The sequence below is a fragment of the Zootoca vivipara genome, chromosome Z1 (assembly GCF_965207765.1).
Source record: "Zootoca vivipara chromosome Z1, rZooViv2.hap1.1, whole genome shotgun sequence".
NCBI classification, from domain to species: domain Eukaryota; kingdom Metazoa; phylum Chordata; class Lepidosauria; order Squamata; family Lacertidae; genus Zootoca; species Zootoca vivipara.
Window position 1 is genome coordinate 65,866,909 of NC_142583.1, and position 22,489 is coordinate 65,889,397.

At 42.2% G+C, this 22,489-nt stretch overlaps 1 protein-coding gene across 12 annotated transcripts in view; it reads left to right on the forward strand.

Annotated features, from left to right (window-relative positions):
• RUFY3 (RUN and FYVE domain containing 3) overlaps positions 1-22,196 on the forward strand; it is a 57,357-nt gene extending 35,161 nt beyond the window's left edge. For 6 of the 12 annotated variants that reach the window (XM_060278364.2, XM_060278366.2, XM_060278365.2 and 3 more), the window contains 13 exons: positions 1,146-1,207; positions 2,426-2,491; positions 2,598-2,667; positions 3,487-3,579; positions 6,069-6,155; positions 6,943-7,110; positions 7,745-7,842; positions 12,236-12,355; positions 14,001-14,124; positions 18,438-18,517; positions 19,468-19,495; positions 20,395-20,469; positions 20,612-22,196. In XM_060278364.2, the coding sequence (XP_060134347.1) occupies positions 1,146-1,207; positions 2,426-2,491; positions 2,598-2,667; positions 3,487-3,579; positions 6,069-6,155; positions 6,943-7,110; positions 7,745-7,842; positions 12,236-12,355; positions 14,001-14,124; positions 18,438-18,517; positions 19,468-19,495; positions 20,395-20,469; positions 20,612-20,755 (1,215 nt within the window). In that variant the 3' untranslated portion in view covers positions 20,756-22,196. Of the gene's footprint in view, positions 1-1,145; positions 1,208-2,425; positions 2,492-2,597; positions 2,668-3,486; positions 3,580-6,068; positions 6,156-6,942; positions 7,111-7,744; positions 7,843-8,789; positions 12,039-12,235; positions 12,356-14,000; positions 14,125-18,437; positions 18,518-19,467; positions 19,496-20,394; positions 20,470-20,611 lie in introns of those variants that run through there. The other 6 variants (XM_088660653.1, XM_088660655.1, XM_088660654.1 and 3 more) reach the window with 2 other exon arrangements.
• The last annotated feature ends 293 nt before the right edge of the window (positions 22,197-22,489 follow it).

The window sequence follows — 22,489 nt, forward strand, 5'->3', positions numbered from 1 at the left end:
TTTAAGAAAGTTTATGGGATCCATAATCTTTGCTGGCTTCTAGATTTATGGACATAGAATTGTAGAGCAGGAGTCAGCAACATTTTAAAGCCTGCGGGTAAAGGTAAAGGTAAAGGGACCCCTGACCATTAGGTCCAGTCGTGACCGACTCTGGGGTTGCGGCGCTCATCTTGTGTTATTGGCCGAGGGAGCCGGCGTACAGCTTCCAGGTCATGTGGCTAGCATGAATATGCTGCTTCTGGCGAACTAGAGCAGCACACGGAAATGCTGTTTACCTTCCCGCTGTAAACCTATTTATCTACTTGCACTTTGATGTGCTTTCGAACTGCTAGGTTGGCAGGAGCTGGGACCGAGCAATGGGAGCTTACCCTGTCGCGGGGATTCAAACCGCCGACCTTCTGATCGGCAAGCCCTAGGCTCTGTGGTTTAACCCACAGTACTATTGCAAATTAGAGAAAGTGTTGTGGGCACCACAAAGGCACGGCACCCAAGTACACATCACAGGCTATTCTGTTAGCTACAAAAGAATGCTTTTTTTCAAGTCTAATTTCAGAAGGGTAAGCATTCCCTGTGGGTGTCAGGAAAGCGATATGTGCACCTGCAGGTGTTACGCTGGCGACCTCTGTTGTAGAGAATTGATAACCGTGTCTGTTTTTGAACAGAAGTAGATCTCATTTGCATTTTCTGTTCATATATATTTGGATGTGGCTTGGGAGAAAATGTGTTGGCCATGATCTGTTGTCCTACCCTACTTCTAAGATGCTGTCTGCAGAAGAACTGGACTGATATTAATTTAAATATAGTTCCCATCTTCTCTGGGTAGCTGGGTTTCATTCTTAGTAGGAAGAAATGCACTGATGGCATACTGCGGCCATGATCCAGTGAGATGAATTACTCACTTGCATGCAGTAGTGTGCTTTCACTGGGGTTTCCCCCATATGTTTTCATTTCAAACAGCTGTTTAAAAGACCATTGGTGGTGTGAGAGCTGCTGCTGAAAAAGTAGAAAATAGAAAGATCTGAGCACACAAATCTGGCTCATCTGCCTGATTATTGCCCATGTAATAATAATAAGGCACTCAGTTTTTCATGCAAGAAGAAATATAGTTGTGTTTTGACCTGAAGCATTACTGACTTCTCTTGTAGGTTGGAGTTATCGATTTTTCGATGTACTTAAAGGATGGGAACAGCAGCAAGGGAAGTGAGGGGTAGGTAATCTTTCTCTGGACTAGTGCTTCAGAATGTTCTGTGAAACTATATATTAGTTTGAACTTAAGAATTATGCTGCTTTGTACTTTCCCTCCTAATAATAGCCCCAGCATTCAATTACAGGTCAACACAATCTCATTAGCCTTTTGGGAGGCATTGTAACCAGTTGTTGTTGTTTAGTCGTTTAGTCGTGTCCGACTCTTCGTGACCCCATGGACCATAGCACGCCAGGCACTCCTGTCTTGCACTGCCTATTGTAACCAGTATATAAATTCAAAACTGTTCTGGGGTGGGATCTGCTAATATTAGTGTTAATATTGAAGCCTTGAGGGTTTACTGCTTTCCTGAAATAGGCTGTACTAAAGTGATCTGAATGCTAAAATATTTAGCTCTGAAGTACAGAAATGGAGCCTGAAAACATGTGTGCCTATATTCTTTTCTGTTAAAGAAATTTAATACAGCAGCTGTGACTTAACTTACACAGATGCAAGATACTGTATGAGAAGGTGTTGACAGAAATACTAGCACAATTATTAAATTAATGTACCCATTGGTTACCACTCCTGTTACTTTATTGTTTAGTTTTTTAAATAAATTATCTTTTGCTTTTGTCATGTTTTCATCATTCTCACTCATACATACAGTACTTGGAAATCAAGGTTTTGCTTTCAGTGATTCAACTCAAGTCTTGTTTGAGCTTCTAAACTTACAACATGCAAACCATGGTTTGGAGCTACTTGTCAGCTTCTGAGTTTTCTCAGCACTCAGCTTGACGCATTCACTTCTGTCCTTGTGGTACAGCACTCTCTGGATTTTGAATGCTGGATGATGAATGATGATCATAGGCTTGTTAATTGAGACATCATACCAAACAATAGCTAACAGAAACTTTGGTTTGCAAACACATTTCAAACCATGTTTTTAAATTCTGGTTTGCTACCTGGTTATAAGCCATTGTTTGTCCCTTCAGACATCACACCAAACTATACTTAAGCTTCTCCAATCATAGCTTGGGAAAATGTTGAAATTAAGTCCATGTGGTCTGATTGTAATAGAATGGGGTTATAATGTTTGCTAAACTACAATTGCTTTCAGTCTTTTTTCTTTTCATTAGTACAACAATAGAACAAGTCCCCCATCTCCCCAACTGGTTCATATGTATTTGATCCATAATGTTGAGCTGCAATTGCTTAATATTAATTGCGTCCCAATTCCAGAGATGGTCAAATTACTGCAATTCTGGACCAGAAAAATTATGTGGAAGAGCTGAACAGACATTTAAGGTAATGTGTAGTTTTCCTATATAATTATGACCAGTAAAAGACTTGGTTTGTTAATGTTGAGTTCTTTCATTTCAGTATAATTACTGCAGGTCTCTTAATTTCACAGTGCCACAGTCAATAATCTGCAGGCGAAAGTTGATGCTTTAGAAAAATCCAATACTAAACTTACTGAGGAGGTAGGTAGAAATCAAAGAAATGTGCTTTTTATACATGTTTGGGAGGGGGATATGTTTCAGGCAATAAGTTAATTAAGGCTTAATGTTTGGTAATTTTTCTCACATGGAGGGAATACCTCTTTTGTAGTGGAGCATGATGAGGCAGATATGGAACCCTGTAAAAACAAAAACAGGCATTTTCCTTCAGAACTCTGTGTATGCAAATGGTATGCATATTTTAGCATGTTAATGCAGGATGGCTGACCAGCTAAAAGCCCAATCCTATTTGTATTTACTCAGATGTAATTCTCAAACATTTTACTCGTAAGTGATTCAAACCACACAAATAACATTATGGCCTGGAGATGTCAGGTAAAGGACTATTTTGGTACAAGACTTGGCAGATACCTATCCCAAGGAAGGCATATGTTGGTAAGGACAGGAGTCATAAACATGGAAGGGTAGATTAGAGGAAGCAGGAATACAAAGTTGTGCGCAGAGTGGTCCAAAAGGCCTGTTCAGGGAGTCCAGCACAGGTTTAGGGAGCATGAAAGGCTGGGTAGCTTGGATTCTTCTTGGGTCTTGGTTTGAGGCCATTAAGAACTGTCAGGACCAGAGGTTGCTACACCTTTCTTGAGCAACCCATCAAAGCTATCTTCTACTGGCCAACTTTTGTATATTAAGATTTCTCATGATTTGTCTTGGCATGCAGCAATAGGAGTTCTGCAGTTGCCCTAGTCCAAGTTCATTTTAACTCTTGACCAAGAAAGCATCTGTAGAAGTCACAAAAAGTGTGGGTTTTTTTAAAACTCTTTGCATTGTTCTCATTGACACACACAGCTTGCTGTTGCAAACAACAGAATAATAACACTGCAGGAAGACATGGAGCGAGTCAAAGAAGAAAGTTCATATATTTTGGAATCCAACAGAAAGGTCAGTGTGTGAGAGTGTGTTTGTGTGTGTCTAGCAACTGCAGGTAGATCACGTCCCCCCGCGCTGCTGCCATGGAGTTGCCTGTAGTGCAACTTATTTTTTCTAGGACCTGAAGGCATTTTACTGCAAAGTACCTTATTTCTCCTGCTCTCTGCCTTCGTTATACTGTGTTCTGTCCTTTTTTTTTTTTAATATAATTTTTATTAGATTTTAACAAGAAATACAAGAAAAAAGAAAAAGGCACAAAAAAGAAAAATACATAAAAAAACGACAAAAAAAACAAAAAAACAAAAAACAAAAACAGATTCAGACTTCCTCATTTCCCCTTCTTGAGTTCTTATTGTTAAAAATAGTTCTCGCATTTTCCCATTCTAACTTCACATTCTTTTTTCTAAATTTCAACTTTTTCATCTTTTTCATTGCTATTATCCATTCTCCTTGTACTTTAACCTCTTTTCTCTTAACATCCTCTCTCCAAAATTATTATTATCTAATCCCTAATCTCTTTCCCTTACCCAAAAATATATAAGATTCACATCTTAATTTATTACCCGTTTACTTCCACCCACACAACAAAGTTCCCACCCCCCCTTCCCTGGAATCGAAGTCTCCAGATGAATCAGCCAGGTTCTTCATATAATCCTTAATACATTCCGAGATCAGACCATATTATTTCAGACAATACCAAATAATCCAAGACCTCTCAACCCACCCCTAGTCTGTCCCATACCAACTTTTGCCGAACTCGTGCCCCCCTCTTCTGTAATCCCATCACTTTGTATCTTTGCACCTTTTCATCCTCTTTCTGCCCCCCAACTGTTTGTGTCCTCCCCTCTCTCACCGGGGCGCTGATTTTCCCAACCTCTTTTTTGGGGTGCTTTTTTGCTTTTACCCTCTCCTGTTTCACTTCTCTCACCAGTGAAACAGTGTTTTCTCCTACTTTCCCTCCCTGTTCCACCCCTCCCACCAGTAGAACAGTGTTCTTTTCAGGAAATAAATCCATTGGTTCAGCATATTGTCCTTCAGTATTATCTTTCTCCTCTTCTATGTTTTTTACATACGTCACTCCAGCACAGTCCTGGTCTTCCAATCTTTTTTCTTCTCCCTTCTCCTGATCTTCTATATCTGTTGGATCCTGTGTTTTACAGTCAAAAACAAATGTCTCGACAGTCTCTTCTCTCAGAAAGTTTACATCAAGCTTGGAGATGCTCACTTGCTTAGTAAGATCCAAAATTGTTGCCAATATTAAGTCCCACTGTGTGGCTTCCTGTCCACTCTCTGGAACCTTCTCTCCTATTCCTTTGTCTAAAACCTCCTCCATCTTTGTACAGACCGGCCGTGGAGTTGAAATTTTAGTCCAATATATACGAAAAGTGAACAAATAGGCAAAAAGCCAAGAATCCAATCCCACTTGGTCAGAATCTCTCTCTTTACTCCTTCTTTTCCTCAGAGTCAATACTGAGCAGCCTCAAGGCAAAACAAATCCTCTTTCACTGTTTACAGCTCTCAGTCTCTCACATTCAGCCAGACACATTCCTTTGTATTGTGACGTTAATCAGCAAACTGACTGATCTTTCCTTTGACCCGACTCCAGGCTCGCAGGGAGCTTTTCTCATGCTGGATCTCAGTCTTTTGCAGAGATAAATACACCGCTTACTTTTTCCTTTACTCTGCCTCAGGAAAAAGCTCTTTTTACAGCGTTTCTGGGTTTTCTAGCTTGCTGCGATCTTTAGTTACTCAATCGGGGGGAGATGACTTCCCTTTTTAATCTCCGCCTCCCACTGCCAAATTCTTGTTTCAAATTGATTGGTTTCAACTTACTTCGTCCAGATCGTAACTTTTTCAGGAAGAATCCACCGCCTGCAGGTTGGAGGCTCGGAGCTTCGCTTCTTGGAGGTAACGATGGTATGCCTAAAATGGCTCCCGCGACTGCCACTCGGCTGGCTCTCAGGGGCTCTTGCGGGCTTCCTGGGCAGCTGAGGAGTCGCTTCTGGAGCTCCGCCAGGCAAAATTTGCCCCCTGGACGCTCAACCAGGGGTATTTACGGGGATCCGCGTGCCCCCGCGGATTTCCCCCCCCCTCCGCGATGCCAGAAACCTCGCAGCGCGAGGTTTCTGCGCCTCCATTTTCCAGCGCGGCAGACCGGAAGTCTCCGTTATACTGTGTTCTGTCCTGTATGTGTATTGACGTGCCAAATTATAGAGCTCCCCTTGGAGAACTTGGGTTGCAGAAGGATCCTCGTGCTGTCATTTGGTTGCATGCATTAAGATCTGAATGTAAGCTATCCATTGCAAACACACACTGATGTTTAAATAATTAGTGTGGCCCTTAGATATCCTAGTAGCTGCACAGATAAATTAACAAAGGTGATGTTTTTGCATGAACTTAGCCAAAAGAGAAAATCAGAAGTGACATCATTTAATCACTGTGATATTTGTTGAGTACCAAAAACGCAACAACAAAACCCCATTGCATTTCTGATTGAACAGCAGGTACCCAAGCAAGACAGAACTGCAGATGGACATGCCCTTAGTGAAGCACGGAAACACTTAAAGGAAGAAACACAGCTGCGGCTGGTAAGTGGCACAGTTCAATGCTCAGGTCTAGGAGACTATTACAAGCCCTGGATCTCTTGCTGTACAGTGGTACCTCGGTTTATGAACACAATTGGTTCCGGAAGTCTGTTCATAAACTGAAGCGTTCATAAACTGAAGCGAACTTTTCCATTGAAAGTAATGGAAAGTGGATTAATCCGTTCCAGAGTACTTAAACTGAAGCGTTCATAAACTGAAGCGAACTTTCCCATTGAAAGTAATGGAAAGTGGATTAATCCGTTCCAGACGGGTCCGCAGAGTACTTAAACTGAAGCGTTCATAAACTGAAGCATGGGTGTAATTGGTTCCGGAAGTCTGTTCATAAACTGAAGTGTTCATAAACCGAAGCGAACTTTCCCATTGAAAGTAATGGAAAATGAATTAATCCGTTCCAGATGGGTCCACGGTGTTCATAAACCGAAAATTCATAAACCGAGGTGTTCATAAACCGAGGTTCCACTGTACTGACATTTCCCCATATTAATGGAGAAGTAGCATTCATTGTAAGCTGGATTCTACTTAATCAGATGTGAGAAACATCATTTTGATAAAGTAGGGTGGAGCCTACAAAGGCTCATCTCACAATATATTCAGTAGCATTCAATGTGCTAAACTAGCACTGCTGCTCTTCTGGATTTGTATAGAAAATTCACTTTTCATTTTCTGTGCTGGAGGAATGGCTAATGTGGGTAGATTTTTCACATTCCAGATTCCATATATATATATATATATGTGTGTGTTTGTGTGTGTGTTTGTGTGTGTGATTTAGGATGTGGAAAAAGAGCTTGAGGTGCAGATTGGAATGAGACAAGAGATGGAACTGGCCATGAAGATGCTGGAAAAAGATGTCTGCGAGAAGCAAGATGCACTGGTGGCACTCAGGCAGCAGCTTGATGATCTCAGGGCCCTGAAACTCGAACTTTCCTTCAAGCTGCAGGTAAGCAAGCAAAACCAGGTTGGCTGTTAGGTAATGACTCACTCCTCTTAGCTTTATGGTGGAAAATATGCAGGGTTTGGATATGAGACACCAAGGTTCAAATGCTTGGTCAGCCTGAAGTTCAAGAAGAGGACCCTCGGCATTCTCAACCTCACCTGGCTTGCATGGTTAAATGTTATTGCCTCCCCTGAACTCTTGTGGCATTGTAGGCATAAGAAAGAAACATAGTGCTGTAGTGTAGGACAGTAGTCATCTTGTTCCCTTTTTAAGTGTGTTTCTCCATGAAAGGGGCACTGTGCTCTTTTTACAATTTCTCCAGCTTTGTGAAGCTGGTCATTGCAATTCCAATTCTGTAGTGAGGCACTGTGGCCAGGAGTGTGATTTGGCAAAGAGCATGCGCTCAGCCTATGCTTGAAATAGGACTTGAACTCATGTCTCCCTTTTTTTGTCATCTGGGCTTTCCAGGTCTTCGTTTTAAAATCACTGCAACTATTCAGCTTTTATGCATTTCTCTCTCAGTTTGGTACTTCAGCAATAATCAACAATATTCAGTTTCAGTCAACAGCAAGATGCAGGTGACTGCTGCATAAATAAATAAATAAGGATGGTGTTGTGACTTTTTTTGCCTTCCTAGAGTTCTGACCTGGGAGTGAAACAAAAGAGTGAACTAAACAGCCGCTTGGAGGAGAAGACAAATCAGATGGCTGCTACCATTAAACAGCTTGAACAAAGGTAAGATTGAAACTTGCTTAGTAAGCAAAACACAAAGTTGGCCTTCAGTTGGTGTCAGGGCTGGCGGGCTTCCTCTCTTCACACAATCACCTGAGAGTCTCCTGACGTTTTTTATAGCCTTTATTTACAGTATTTACAACTGGTCATTAGCACATAATGATCATTCATCAGAGTCACTCAGTTCAGATCTCTGCTGAGGTCTGTGTTTACCCTTCCAGCAAGCCAGAAAATGGTGAATTCTCCCGCTCTGTCTTTCCCTCTCCTCTCCTCTACATGCCTCATGAGAGCTGGCTTAATCCCCCCCCCCAATTCTGAACAAGTAATTTCCTCTGTCTCCTTTGCATATAGTGAGAAGTTAGGTAAAGTGGGCTGATTATCCAATACGTAACCTGGAAAAATGAATTTGGCCTAGTGAGGACTGTATGGCAGTCATGGGTATGACCACATCACACAAACCTGCACAGTTTCTCTCTCACACACATACACAATATACAAAGCTCCTCCTCTTCAAATGATCAATCTGATGACTGGGGAGGGGTGATTCACATTCCCATCAGGCTGCTGGACTTGGCAGGTTTAAACTATGCCTACTTTCATTCCCCCCCCCTTTTTTTTAACCGCTGCTGCCAAAATTGAGTTCTTGATGAGACCAGAGAACTTGTTTGGAACCAGGGTATAGCTGCCCCTGTTTGAACGCTGAACCTTGCAAATACACCAGATTTAGCTGTACTGAAATATCTATTGCTATATCCACTGCTGTTACTGAATGGAAATCAAGACTGGTTTCTTAACACATACATAGTTGTTGTTTGTATTTTCAAGAAAAGCATTGACATTGAAATATATTGTCAGATACCTGTTAAATTAACTGGTGTTTTCTTCTGCTGTCAATTTCCTCCTCTTCTCTCCCTCCATTTTCCCCTTATCATCTCCTTATTATTATATAGTGAAAAGGATTTGGTGAAACAGGCAAAAACCTTAAATAGTGCAGCAAACAAACTGATTCAGAAGCCCCATTAGGCATTTTTTTGCAGCTGGTCACCTCACAACTCTTGACATCTCAGCTCAGTTATGAGGGGAAAGCAAAAAGAGATTGAGAATTTAGATGTCAGACTTAAATGTTGTCACCTAAAGTTGACTTGGAATTTGGTGGATTTCTTTTTCTTTCTTTTTTAAGCATCTGTTTTGTTTGGAAATAGAAAAGGTACCCTATAATCTTCCTTCCCTTAGTTATTTGTTGCTTAAACTTTACTAAACTACAAATGATTTGACCAGAACCTACTCCATAAAATCATAAGTAAAAAACAGATTTGTGGGTCTGTAGATACAATTGATACCAAGTGTATACAGCACAAGCTTTTTACTCTTGACAGGATATTGGAAAAGTGTGAAGCTTTCCCCCTGAAAATTCTCAGATTCGCGGGAAGCTGAGGTAGTTCTCTCTGTTACCATGTTGTGAAGTGTATGAAGAAAATACACACATGGAAGCTAAAGCAGTTGGGTGCCTGCTGCAAGCCATGAACATTTAGCTTTTCTGTCCCATTTGATCTCAAGACCAGGACAAGCTCACGTCAGAAGAACTTTCCATTATAAGGGCCTAGTCCTTGTTTACCAAAGGCTTGTCTGCACTGCACATTTCCCCCTCCCATCTGTGCATTTATCACAAATTTATGTAGACGGAAAGTGGGTCTGATATGCACAGTGTGCTCAGCGCACAACTCAAGGGATGCACCAGTTCCCAGAGATTGTGCGTCCAACCACCCCAGCTGAAATGGGGTGAGATTACAGTACACTGTTTTGTTTTATAGCAGAACAAAATGTGTTTCTGCTTGGATTTGCTCTTTTCACCCTCTCTCAATTGCATTTAGATACAATTGTCTTGTCCAGTGTCTTTCCCCACCTGCCCATTCCGATGATCCCACAACCCCATTATTTTGATATAATCCACTGTACATGGACGCAAGGAAATATCCAGAGGATGGCAGTAATAATACAAAACAAATAATGTAAACCAAAACTGTAACCAGAATATTTTGCAGTGCGAGGACGCACTAAGACACTGCGCGAATGCCAACCCTTTTGCATTAGAGAAAGACATATTCATTCACACACACACACCCAATTAAGTGACATGGATGCAAAGCCTAGTCACTAGCTATATTTTAAAATGGAAAGCCCTTTTTGTTTCTGCATTGCCTTCTACCTCTGCCTTCATTTCCCTAAAAAATAAACAGTGGTTCTCTTTTCTAGAAGGACTCTCATATTAGGTGTGTGTTCTCTTCTCTTCCTCTTTTAGGAAAGATGGAATAATGTATTTTGCAGAACAGTTCATTATGGTTCTTACCTTGTTTAAGAGGATGAATGGAACTGGTAGTGTTTTACTGCTGGTCAGTCATTGACTCAGAGTAGCTACAGCATACGATAACTAGATTGTTATTGCTTAAAGTTGCCTTTTGATCTTGTTAACTTTTGATTCTAAGTGTTTGGTTCAAACAGGGGACTTACCGAAAGACCGACTTAAACCTAGAAAGCATAGGAAAACACCTTGCTGGAACTCAAAATAACATTTTTTTTTTGTTTTGGGATTAAATTAGGGGTCTTTCTCGTGACTGCAGTTCACTGTGCTAGTCCCTAAACAGCCTTTAGTGTGTAGAGTCGTTATCAATACTTGTCCAGCTGTCCAAATTAGTTTTTTAGTTTTAAATAGTCTGTTGTTCTTTTTTCAGTTCCCTCCCATGGAAATCTCCTGTTTTGTGTTCAAGCAAAATGGGGAAAATTGACTTTTTAAAAGATGGGGGAGGGTAATACTTGGCTGATTTTAGAATCTAGGGGGCTGAATCTTACTCTTGTATTCCTTGTAAAACTGGCAGAGCAGCAGATGTTTTGCTCTTTTCCTTTAAAGTAAGAACCCTTAAGAATTACACTTTGGTGTGGCATGTTTGTAATTGTACCCAGTCAATTTGGAGCAATGTCTATTTAGGCACCAATTTAAATTCCATCCTGAAGTAAACATGTTTAATTAAAATATCCAATTTGGTGGCTAGGATTATTACAATGCCACACTCCTCTTGTAGTTAGGATTTAGCTTTCACATGACCAAAAGACACTTGGCTGGCTTAATATAGGCTGCGCTATGATTATCATGCTTAGAGAGGACTAGGGAACAAATACACAGCTTCCGAATTCTAGCTCATAATTCCTTCTGTTTAAAATGTCCTTTGAAGTCATGCTTCAGAGTCATACCTGGTTCCTGCTAGTTGGCCGTAGGATGCCTTAGTTTGAGTGAGAACAGAGGATGGTCCCTTAGAATAATTGTTGGAAGCAGAAGCTGTCACCATCTTAGCCCTTCAGAGAATGGTCTGGTGGACTTTGTTCTGGTTAAGGAAGAGAAAATGTTATTTTGCAGATTGATCTTGACGGTGGTTTGCTAATGAGCCAGTCCCCTCTGTCCCTCTCTTCTCCACACTGTTGGCTTGAATTGCTGTGCTTCTGCCAGCCACTCATCAAGAAAGGGCCAGGATGTCCAGCTGGGCACATGATACAGTTCTTCATACTTTCCATAAGTTGAGAGGTTGTGAGAGTGGGATGCTTTCAAGGAAGTGATGCCCCGTCAGCATCCTGAGCTGGTAAATGGAGGACTGTGTCATATGCCTGATTAAATCGCGTTTGAGTCTGTTTCAAGATGGTATTTCAGAGGTGGACTGGCGTATGTGATAGCTCCAGACTTTTTGCTGTGACTGCCTCTATTTGTCCACCCTACAGTTAGGCCACTGTGCTGAGTATATGCCACATAGCTGGTGAAAACATGCAGTCTGAAATCAGCCTCTCTGTTGTGAAAGTGCATTTCTCTCCCTGCTCCCCCCCCCCTCCAATTGCAGTGATGCCTCAAGTAGGTTGGGAAGCCTAAATACTTGCCCACGACTTTGTATCCACTCTGGATCCGTGTGTGTTTAACCTGATGTAACAGTTGTGGAAGAGACCAGACAAATGCACTAATTTCTTAATATAGTAGGTAACCCATGATGCAAGTTCCAATTACTTGTATAAAGCTGCAATGTAACGTAAATTTAAAAGAAATGACTTACAAATACTGTGTAATTGAGATTTGCTTTGACTATGGATAAAAGTGATGTTTTATGTTTATCATCTAATGACTGTAAACTGTAGTTATAGAATAAAAAAACATGAAAATAGAAGTTTCTTCTGCCTGGTTCACCTCCATTTTGATTTTTCTTTAGATTTCTTTTGGTTCCCCCACTCACTTCCTGTTCCCATATGTTTCTCCTCATCTTTCATTGGGCTCAGTTTTTTCTTTAATTTATTGTTTAACCTCAGTCTTCCTCCCCACCATGGCTTTTGTTTTTTATCACAAGTTCATGTGGCTCAAATCCAGATTGCAACAGGCAGAGAGGGAGCGTCAGTCCCTGGAGGAAGACAATCGGCTCTTCAAGCAGGAGTTTGGGGATAAGATCAACAGCCTTCAGATGGAGGTGGAACAGCTCACCAAGCAGCGGTGAACAGAACTGATTTATTTGTGTGTGTTTTTATTGAGCAGCCTTTTGCCAGCTCAGTTGGAACATTTTGCATGTGCTGCGTATTTTGCAGGGTTCCTCACAGGTTTTCATACCTCTCCAAGCTTCTCCAAAACAAGGGTGACATTTTGAAATTTCCAAACTCTTAAATTCTTGTTTGTGTAAGTCCATATACATCTTTTAGTAGAATCATAGAGCTGTAGAGTTGGAAGGGACCACTGGGATCATCTCGTCCCACCCCTGCAATGCAGGAATATTTTGCCCAACATGGGGCTCAAACCCACAACCCTGAGATTAAGAGTCTCATGCTCTGCCAACTGAGCTATCTCAAAGCTTAAGGCTGAAGAAGAGCTTCTTCCCATTAGTGTAGCCAGCCAATGTAAGTCAGTACAGATGTACCTCGGAAGTTGAATGGAATCTGTTCTGGAAGTCCGTTCTACTTCCAAAAAGTTCGGAAACCAAGGCACAGCTTCCGATTGGTTCCCAATTGCGCAGGCATGCTGGAAACAATAGCAAAAGCCACGCCAGATGTTCAGCTTCCAAAAAGAATAAATTTGAAAACTGGAACACTTCCGGTTTTCGATTGTTTGGGAGCCGGAATGTTTGACTCCCAGGGCATTCGGGAGCCGAGGTATGACTGTAAGTGGACAACTCTAAAAAGCAGCACCTATGGCTTTTAAGAGTTGTCTCCTCCATCTTCAGCAGCGGCCTGTGTGTTGTGTGCCTAGAGATCTGCTTTGATTGTCACCCGTGTGTGCCAATCTGTGGGCCACTTTAGAAGAACCGCAAGTGAATGTATTAAATGATGCTCACACAAACGGGCATACTCATTCACCACGCCTTATGTTCTTGGCCTTCGTGATGCTTGTGCACAGCTGATATTGATCCTCTCCCTGCTCATGCAGGAGACATGAGAAATCGTAAGCTGTGCATAGAACCTGCAAGTCTCCACGCAGGGGAAGTGCGTTGATGCACACTATTCCTCTGTGCAGTGATGAATCATGGCTCACGTGCCTCTGGGTTTACCCATGTCTTTCTGTGTTCACATTGAGTACATAATGATTTATTCTGTCACGGATGCGTTAGTTGAGATTCCTGCATTGCAGGGAGTTGGAGCAGATGACCCCCCGGATCCTTTCCAGCTCTACAATTCTATGATTCTATATGCTCTGGCAATTTAAAAATGAAATGAAATTGGTCAGTGCAGGAACATAGGAAGTTATCTTATACTGAGTCAGACCATTGGGCCACCTGACTTAGCACTGTCTCCAGCGGCTGTCTAGGGCTTCAGGCAAGAGTCATTTCCAGCTCCACCTGGAGATGCTGGGGATTGAATCTGGGACCTTTTGCATGCAAACCTGATGCCACACTGCTTAGCTGTACCCAGCGAGGCTAGCAGTTAGAGGAGGGCAAGGCACTTACACGCCTGAGGGAGGGGAGGGATTACAAATGGGCCAAGGATGTGACTCGGATGCGATGCTGTTTTCTTCAAAGGGGTCGTTTTTGAAATTCTCAATCTGGAGCATAAAAAATAGGAATCCTTTCCTTCTTTCAGTGGCCTTTTTTATTGGGTCAGTAAACTACAGCTTGTCCTTAACACACTTTCTCTCCATGCTGCTACTTCAGGGGCCAGCTGGAACTGGAATTGAAACGGGAGCGAGAGCGATGGTCACATTTCCACCCTGCAATTCAAGAGAACAGAAGCTTTCACAGCCAAAGCAAAGGATTCCAGAAGGCCGGATTTAAAACAGTAATGTTCTTCTTTTGCTTCTTGGTGCTTAACTGTAGCTTTAATACAGTTACTCTTTTTAACCCAGGCTGTTAGGATTCTTCTTACCGATATTTAACTGTTGCTGTTGTTGAGATTTGTGTTTCCTGTTGGTCACAGGGAAGCTAAAGTATACTGTAACACCTTGAGGTGATTCAAAGCTGGTGAATTTCCTGCATGGACATTGCTAGGTTATTTAAAAGGGCACAGACCCAGAGCACAAATGTGCATTAGAGAATTTGTAGGTCTAAAAGTAAATTTAGGTCTTTGAGTATACTTATTTGTTTATAAGCTCTTTATATACCACCCTTAAAAATTAAAAATCAGGGTGTACAGCTCGTAACATTATACAGGAGGCAGCAACGAAAACCATCCCAAGGAAAAGGAAATGCAAGAAAGCAAAATGGCTGTCCAACGAGGCCTTACAAATAGCGGAGGAGAGGAGGCAAGCAAAATGCAAGGGAGATAGGGAAAGATACAGGAAACTGAATGCAGATTTCCAAAAAGCAGCAAGGAGAGACAAGAGGGTCTTCTTAAATGAGCAATGCAAAGAAATAGAGGAAAACAATAGAATGGGGAAAACCAGAGATCTGTTCAAGAAAATTGGAGATATGAAAGGAACATTTCGTACAAAGATTACCATAATCAAGGACAAAAGTGGTAAGGACCTAACAGAAGCAGAAGACATCAAGAAGAGGTGGCAAGAATACACAGAGGAATTATACCAGAAAGATATGGAGGTCTCGTACACCCCAGGTAGTGTGGTTGCTGACCTTGAGCCAGACATCTTGGAGAGTGAAGTCAAATGGGCCTTAGAAAGCACTGCTAATAACAAGGCCAGTGGAAGTGATGATATTCCAGCTGAACTATTTAAAATTTTAAAAGATGATGCTGTTAAGGTGCTACACCCAATATGCCAGCAAGTTTGGAAAACTCAGCAATGGCCAGAGGATTGGAGAAGATCAGTCTACATCCCAATTCCAAAGAAGGGCAGTGCCAAAGAATGCTCCAACTACCGCACAATTGCGCTCATTTCACACGCTAGCAAGGTTATGCTCAAAATTCTACAAGGCAGGCTTAGGCAGTATGTGGACCGAGAACTCCCAGAAGTGCAAGCTGGATTTCGAAAGGGCAGAGGAACCAGAGACCAAATAGCAAACATGCGCTGGATTATGGAGAAAGCTAGAGAGTTCCAGAAAAACGTCTACTTCTGCTTCATTGACTATGCAAAAGCCTTTGACTGTGTCGACCACAGCAAACTATGGCAAGTTCTTAAAGAAATGGGAGTGCCTGATCACCTCATCTGTCTCCTGAGAAATCTCTATGTGGGACAAGAAGCTACAGTTAGAACTGGATATGGAACAACTGATTGGTTCAAAATTGGGAAAGGAGTACGACAAGGTTGTATATTGTCTCCCTGCTTATTTAACTTATATGCAGAATTCATCATGCGAAAGGCTGGACTAGATGAATCCCAAGCCGGAATTAAGATTGCCGGAAGAAATATCAACAACCTCAGATATGCAGATGACACAACCTTGATGGCAGAAAGCGAGGAGGAATTAAAGAACCTTTTAATGAGGGTGAAAGAGGAGAGCGCAAAATATGGTCTGAAGCTCAACATCAAAAAAACCAAGATCATGGCCACCGGTCCCATCACCTCCTGGCAAATAGAAGGGGAAGAAATGGAGGCAGTGAGAGATTTTACTTTCTTGGGCTCCTTGATCACTGCAGATGGTGACAGCAGTCACGAAATTAAAAGACGCCTGCTTCTTGGGAGAAAAGCAATGACAAACCTAGACAGCATCTTAAAAAGCAGAGACATCACCTTGCCGACAAAGGTCCGTATAGTTAAAGCTATGGTTTTCCCAGTAGTGATGTATGGAAGTGAGAGCTGGACCATAAAGAAGGCTGATCGCCGAAGAATTGATGCTTTTGAATTATGGTGCTGGAGGAGACTCTTGAGAGTCCCATGGACTGCAAGAAGATCAAACCTATCCATTCTTAAGGAAATCAGCCCTGAGTGCTCCCTGGAAGGACAGATCGTGAAGCTGAGGCTCCAATACTTTGGCCACCTCATGAGAAGAGAAGACTCCCTGGAAAAGACCCTGATGTTGGGAAAGATTGAGGGCACTAGGAGAAGGGGACGACAGAGGACAAGATGGTTGGACAGTGTTCTCGAAGCTACGAACATGAGTTTGACCAAACTGCGGGAGGCAGTGGAAGACAGGAGTGCCTGGCGTGCTATGGTCCATGGGGTCACGAAGAGTCGGACACGACTAAACGACTAAACAACAACAACACAGCAATATAGAAACATTAAAGGAATATTAAAAGCAGTAAAGAAAAACAATTGCTATTACTGGCTGCTCAAGATTATTTTAAACAACTGCATCGAGAGATGTCTTTAAATCAAAAGTGTGGGTGCCGGAAAAGTGTCCCACAGCATGGGACCTGCAACGTTTAATGCCTGAGTTCTGGTTGATCAAGATGGTGAATGGCTAGGGTCTCACTAGCACCGTGGCAAGTAATGTGGTTTTTTTAAGTTAAAAAAACAGACGGGGGAAAGGGGCAGGTGACCTGGAGCTTGGTCCCCTGAACTGCTGCCGATAAAATTCCCCTGTGCATGTGGAAATTGCATGTAGGTAAAAGCAGCCTGCGAAGGGACCCAGGTGGCGCTGTGGGTTAATCCACAGAGTCTAGGGCTTGCTGATCAGAAGGTCGGCGGTTCGAATCCCTGCAACGGGGTGAGCTCCCGTTGCTTGGTCCCAGCTCCTGCCCACCTAGCAGTTCGAAAGCACATCAAAGTGCAAGTAGATAAATAGGGACCGCTCCGGTGGGAAGGTAAACAGCGTTTCTGTGTGCTGCTCTGGTTCGCCAGAAGCAGCTTTGTCATGCTGGCCACATGACCCGGAAGCTGTCTGCGGACAAACGCCGGCTCCCTCGGCCTATAGAGCGAGATGAGCGCCGCAACCCTAGAGTCGGACACGACTGGACCTGATGGTCAGGGGCCCTTTACCTTTAAAAGCAGCCTGCAAATCGTCCATCGATCCTCATGTGTGATGATTGCATGTGCCTGTTTCGTTGCATGCATATGAGTAGCTGCTGCTTTTCTGCATTTGCGCTTACAGCAAAAAAAAAAAGGGGGGGGGAGAGAGGTATATGTGGGTGTAAAATTGTTGTGTGCATGCCCCTGCCTCCTGGCTGGCTTTTAAGACTCTGCACTGCTTACAGAAGTTGTTCTGTGAATTTCCATTTTTTAAAAAAATAAATCAAGATCAGTTCAATTCATGAGAAATAGAGGCCAGAGCCTACTCATTAATGGCTTGTATTCTGTGAAACTCCCTCCTTTTAATTGATGTAGTTTTATTTGATATGCTGTGGAGGGAGGGTGGGGTGTCCTGCCTGAATCATATTTAAAAACACTACTGTTTACTTTAAAGAGAGAGAGATATTTAAATAGGACATTTTATTGTAATCTTAATTTTATCATTGTTCATCTTCTTGGGAGGACTTTTTTTCAAAGGCATAGATATTAGGTAATAGTCTGGCAGCTGAATGGACACTAATCTGCCAAGATGGTTGGTGGATCCCCTGAAACTGATTTGGGGGAGTCACAGCAAAGAGGAGAGGGATGTTGGATGTTGCCCATTTTAAGTAAGTGCGCAAGTGATCCTTCAAATAAACTGGTCTGAAATCATTCAGGGCTTTAAAGGCGGGTGCTGCTGTGGGTTAAAACACAGAGCCTAGGGCTTGCTGATCAGAAGGCTGGCGGTTCGAATCCCCGCGATGGGGTGAGCTCCGGTTGCTCGGTCCCAGCTCCTGCCAACCTAGCAGTTTGAAAGCACTTCAAAGTGCAAGTAGATACCTTCCAGCGGGAAGATAAACGGCGTTTCCGTGTGCTGCTCTGGTTCGCCAGAGGTGGCTTAGTCATGCTGGCCACATGACCCGGAAGCTGTATGCCGGCTCCCTCGGCCAGTAAAGCGAGATGAGCACTGCAACCCCAGAGTTGTCCGCAACTGGACCTAATGGTCAAGGGTCCCTTTACCTTTACCAGCACACCCAGAGTAACACACGCACATGGCAATGTCTGTTACCACAATTCTTGTTATGTTCTCTTAAGTGATATCTAGTTCTTCTAGTAGTGGTAGGTAGCTTCATGGTGGCCAAAAGTTTGTGGATTCTGGCTGTGCAGGAAACTAACAACTATTGCTGAGTGGAGGGGAAATGGACACTGCAGATGTTATTTCTTCTGTGTTCTTCTTTGATCCTTCAGCATCTGTTTGTTCTGACAGGATGCAGGAAGCAAACTCCTGGAAGAAGAGTCTCAGTGGAGAACACCAATAAAAGAGGGGCAGACAGTTCTTCCAAGCAAGTATGGACCATATATTCATATCCAGTTTTGCAGCAAATAAGATGGTTTCTCGTATGATTTCTGTACTCACACACATGAAATTTTATCTGATGTTTGTGTGGGACATCCTTGCAAAAAATGGCTGAATTTAGACTATTGTGATCCAGACATTTTTCAATTATACCATATTTGCACACCATTTTTAGCATGTGTTCCAGCTATGGGAAGTACTCTAGGTAGGATAGTTAACATCCCATGATAAGCTATGTTGAAGGTGGCACATCTGGAGAGAGAGCTTTGCTGTGAGCTTACAGTTGCTTTCAAATGAAATATTTGCACAGACATTTTGCAGGGCATTGGATGCCCAGATGCCAGATTCCCTCCAAATTGCTTGGCCATTGCAGTGGCTTTTAGTGGCCAAACAGAAGCTTGGGAAAATTTTGAAGTCTGTTCAGGTAGCATAGATGTCTTAGAGGCATATAATACAAAACTCCACACATTGTGGTGGCTCTTCCTAGGGGTTATTTGAACTTTTCGCTAGTGCTGAAGTGTGAAACAAGCAACTTTCATGTAGATGTGCTCATCAACGTGGTTTATTTTCTTAGTTTCGACAATTGTAGAAAGCACATCTTAAGTTTCTGGGTCCAAGATGTGGACAAGCAGCTCTCTTGTAAATCTAATCAGATACTTACTAAGTAGCTTGAGGGCTCTGTTTGGATTTTGTTTTCATTGCATGGTGGACTGGTAAAAACCTGGGGGTTCATAACTTTATGGATTGTATTATGCCTTTGACAAAAGCTTCGTATGGGGCAGGGACAACCAAACCTAATTTATGCTTGGAGTATCTAAGTATTATGAATGTGTGACCACATTACCATTATGACAAATCAGAACAAACTTAATAGCCAGCTTGCATTAGTTAAGATATGGATGAAATAACATTCAAAGTTAGTGTCTTATTTCTCTTCCAGGGCACCTCCTAACTTGCAAGAGGAGCATGTAAGTCATCTATGTTGCTTATTTTAGAATAGTACCCAAGAGCCTTTAATATGCGGGAAAATATTTAAAATGATGAATTGCTAAAGAGGCTGAGTAGCTTGAGTTGTGCAGATGGTTCTGGGATGCTGACATGTAATTTTGTCTTTGACATATTTGTCAAAAATCATGAAGTTGGTTTTTAGAATGTTGGCTTATAGATTTGAAGGCTTTCGTCTGTTTTTGTAAATTTCCAAATATTTGTGTATATATATTTTGAGCATTAAGTGAAATGTTAAAATGTGGTATTTTGGACCCCTGCCTGCTGTAAGCATGCACTCTCCAATGAGAACAGAAGCGGTGTTAGAAAATTATTTTGATAAACCATCAAATTAATGAACTCCAGTCCATGCAAAATTCCTGTTGTTAGAACTTTTGGCCTTGGTGTCAAAGCTTGTATTTGTATTATTTGTAGCCCACCCATCGGACTGGGTTGCCCCAGCCACCCAGAGTAGTACTGAATTTAGTTTTGTAGTAAGTAGTCTGGGAATTGCCAGCTTAAAGGGACTGAGTCTGAATTCTATGTATTTTAACATGGGGGATAATACTGACTTACCTTTATAGGATTGTTGATAAGGATTACACAACAATGCGTATGAAGTGCTCTGAGCACTTCAGAGTACTATACAAATATTACAGTACTATAAAATGGTAAATTCAAATGAGTTCTGCTTCAATGTTCAAAGCGCACAAACTCAGAAGGGGAAGTAGTGAGTTTGCAGCCTACTCAGTTCATCTGAGATTTAAGTCTGAGTGGGAGGGCTTCAGCAAATTGTAAGCAAAACATTCACATGAGACATCAAAAGGCTAGCAAAAAAGCCTAATTGTAGGTTTAAATGATAACACACTTTTCAATTATTTAGGAGCAGCCCCTTGGACCTGGCAAATTAGAGTTGTGCCAGCTATGTCAAGAAGAAAGTACGCGGAGCAAAAGAAAGGTAAAATTAAACAGAGTGGCTCACCTGCTTAACTTGGGGAAACCATATTCTGCCCTGGTAGTGTACTCGACAGCCTCCTGCTCCCTTGAGGAGGAAATGTAATGCTGGTTTTAACTTCCATTTGTGTTTCTCCCCTCTTCAGAACACCTGCAAGAACTGTGGTGGAGTGTTCTGTGAAGACTGTTCAGCAAATGAACTGCCCCTTCCTTCCAGCATTTACCCAGAGCGAGTCTGTAACCTGTGCCACAAGCATTTGATGCAGCAATATTCAGCAAGCCCTTCGTAGGACTCCCAACGGCGATAGGCAGCGGCCCTGTCAAAGGCAGCTTATTTCGACCAGATGAAAGCTTCTGAATGCTGCAACATCTTGGAGAATTATTCAGAAGAACACCTTTGTCTGCTTTTGCAGAATCGAGAGTACGTGTTGGGGTGGGGGCTGTGAATTGACCAACCAGCCCTACATTTTAAACTTTTAAAAGACCTGGGTGAACCACTGCCGAGTTCTACCCAGATTCTGACATGCACTAGTGTTACAGATGCTTAAGAGATGAACAAGCATTAGAAGCAGGTTCTATAAATCTTGAGATGTTTAGTTTTTGAAGGCACAGAAGATATTGGTGGAGGTATACCTAGACACTGCTCCCTGGGGGATAGCAGTAAAACCTGGGAATGGGTGCCTGTAAGAATAAACAGGACTCTTCCTACCATGACACTTTTTACTTCTTTAGTGCTTGCAGGGCCCCCGTCAGCTATGCAAACTAGGCATGTGTCTTGCCTAAGCCACTTCATCCTTTATTTTCAGCCTAGGGCAGGGACACTGAGCCACTCTCAGTCTGATTTCCTAAGAGCGAGCTATGCGAACGTACTCTGCCTTGCCAGCAGACCTGTGCAATCTGAGCCCTCACTCTGAATTACAAAACCCTCTAGAGGACTTGGTGATGCATTCTACCCCATGTTTTATAGCCTACAGAATTGCACATACGTGTGCAAAAATGTAGCAGTTGAATTTGCTCCACAAATCTTTGGCACTAAATTAGGTGTTGTGTAAAAACAAACTACAACTGATTGTCTGGCCAAAGATGAAAATACCACAAATAAGTTTATCTTTTGCCTGAGCTTGTTTTCTTTAGGGTTGTGCTTTATACATGCTGCTGCTTAAAATAATGCATTATATGTAACCAAAATATTTGAAAGAGCATGTACTGTGCACAAATTTTTTGACTCTGCACAAAAACTCACAGATCTCTGGTGGCCTCTCAACTTGGGAGTCTATATTTTTTGCAGAATACCCACAAGGACAGCAACAGATTGTAAATGACTTGACGAAATTTTTGCAAAGCTGCTTATTCAAGCTGTAGATGTGATTTGACACAATAGGACTATGTGGGCAGTACTCCCTATTTATGTAAATGTAAATTTAAGAAGGCGTATATCACAATACTGCTGTTTACCCATAAAACGATGGATTGCTGAAAACCTGTCAGTGTGATATAGAATATACCTTGATATTAAAAGATTACTCAGCAGCAGAGGTTAACCCTTACAGTGGTGGCTGCTCTTTCTTGAACTGTAGACCCCAAAGTGTGTTGTGTGAAGCCCACTACATGTACTGGAAATTAAATCAAAACTGCACAATGTATTTGAATCTGTACAAAATTGCTGTATGTTTTGTTTGCTATGTTTTGTTCTGTGCAGACAATCGTTACTATAAACATACTGAAGTTTTACATGGCTTATTTTATGATATGGTATATGGACTAGAAGGGTACGTGGCTTTAAGTCATGACTGATCTGAAGTTCCAGCTATAACACTACAATTAGTTATTCTTTACTCAGAGTAGAGCCACTGAAATGTAATAGTTTACCCTTCCCAAGCTGTGGCCTTCCAGGTAACCCGAACCACCGGCCCAAAACAACTGGAGCATCAAAGGTTGAACAAAGCTGCTGTAGTCCTGGCTCTAGACTTCATTCTCAGGGAAGACATGGTTAACCAGTAGCACAATTACATCCTTGCAGCTGT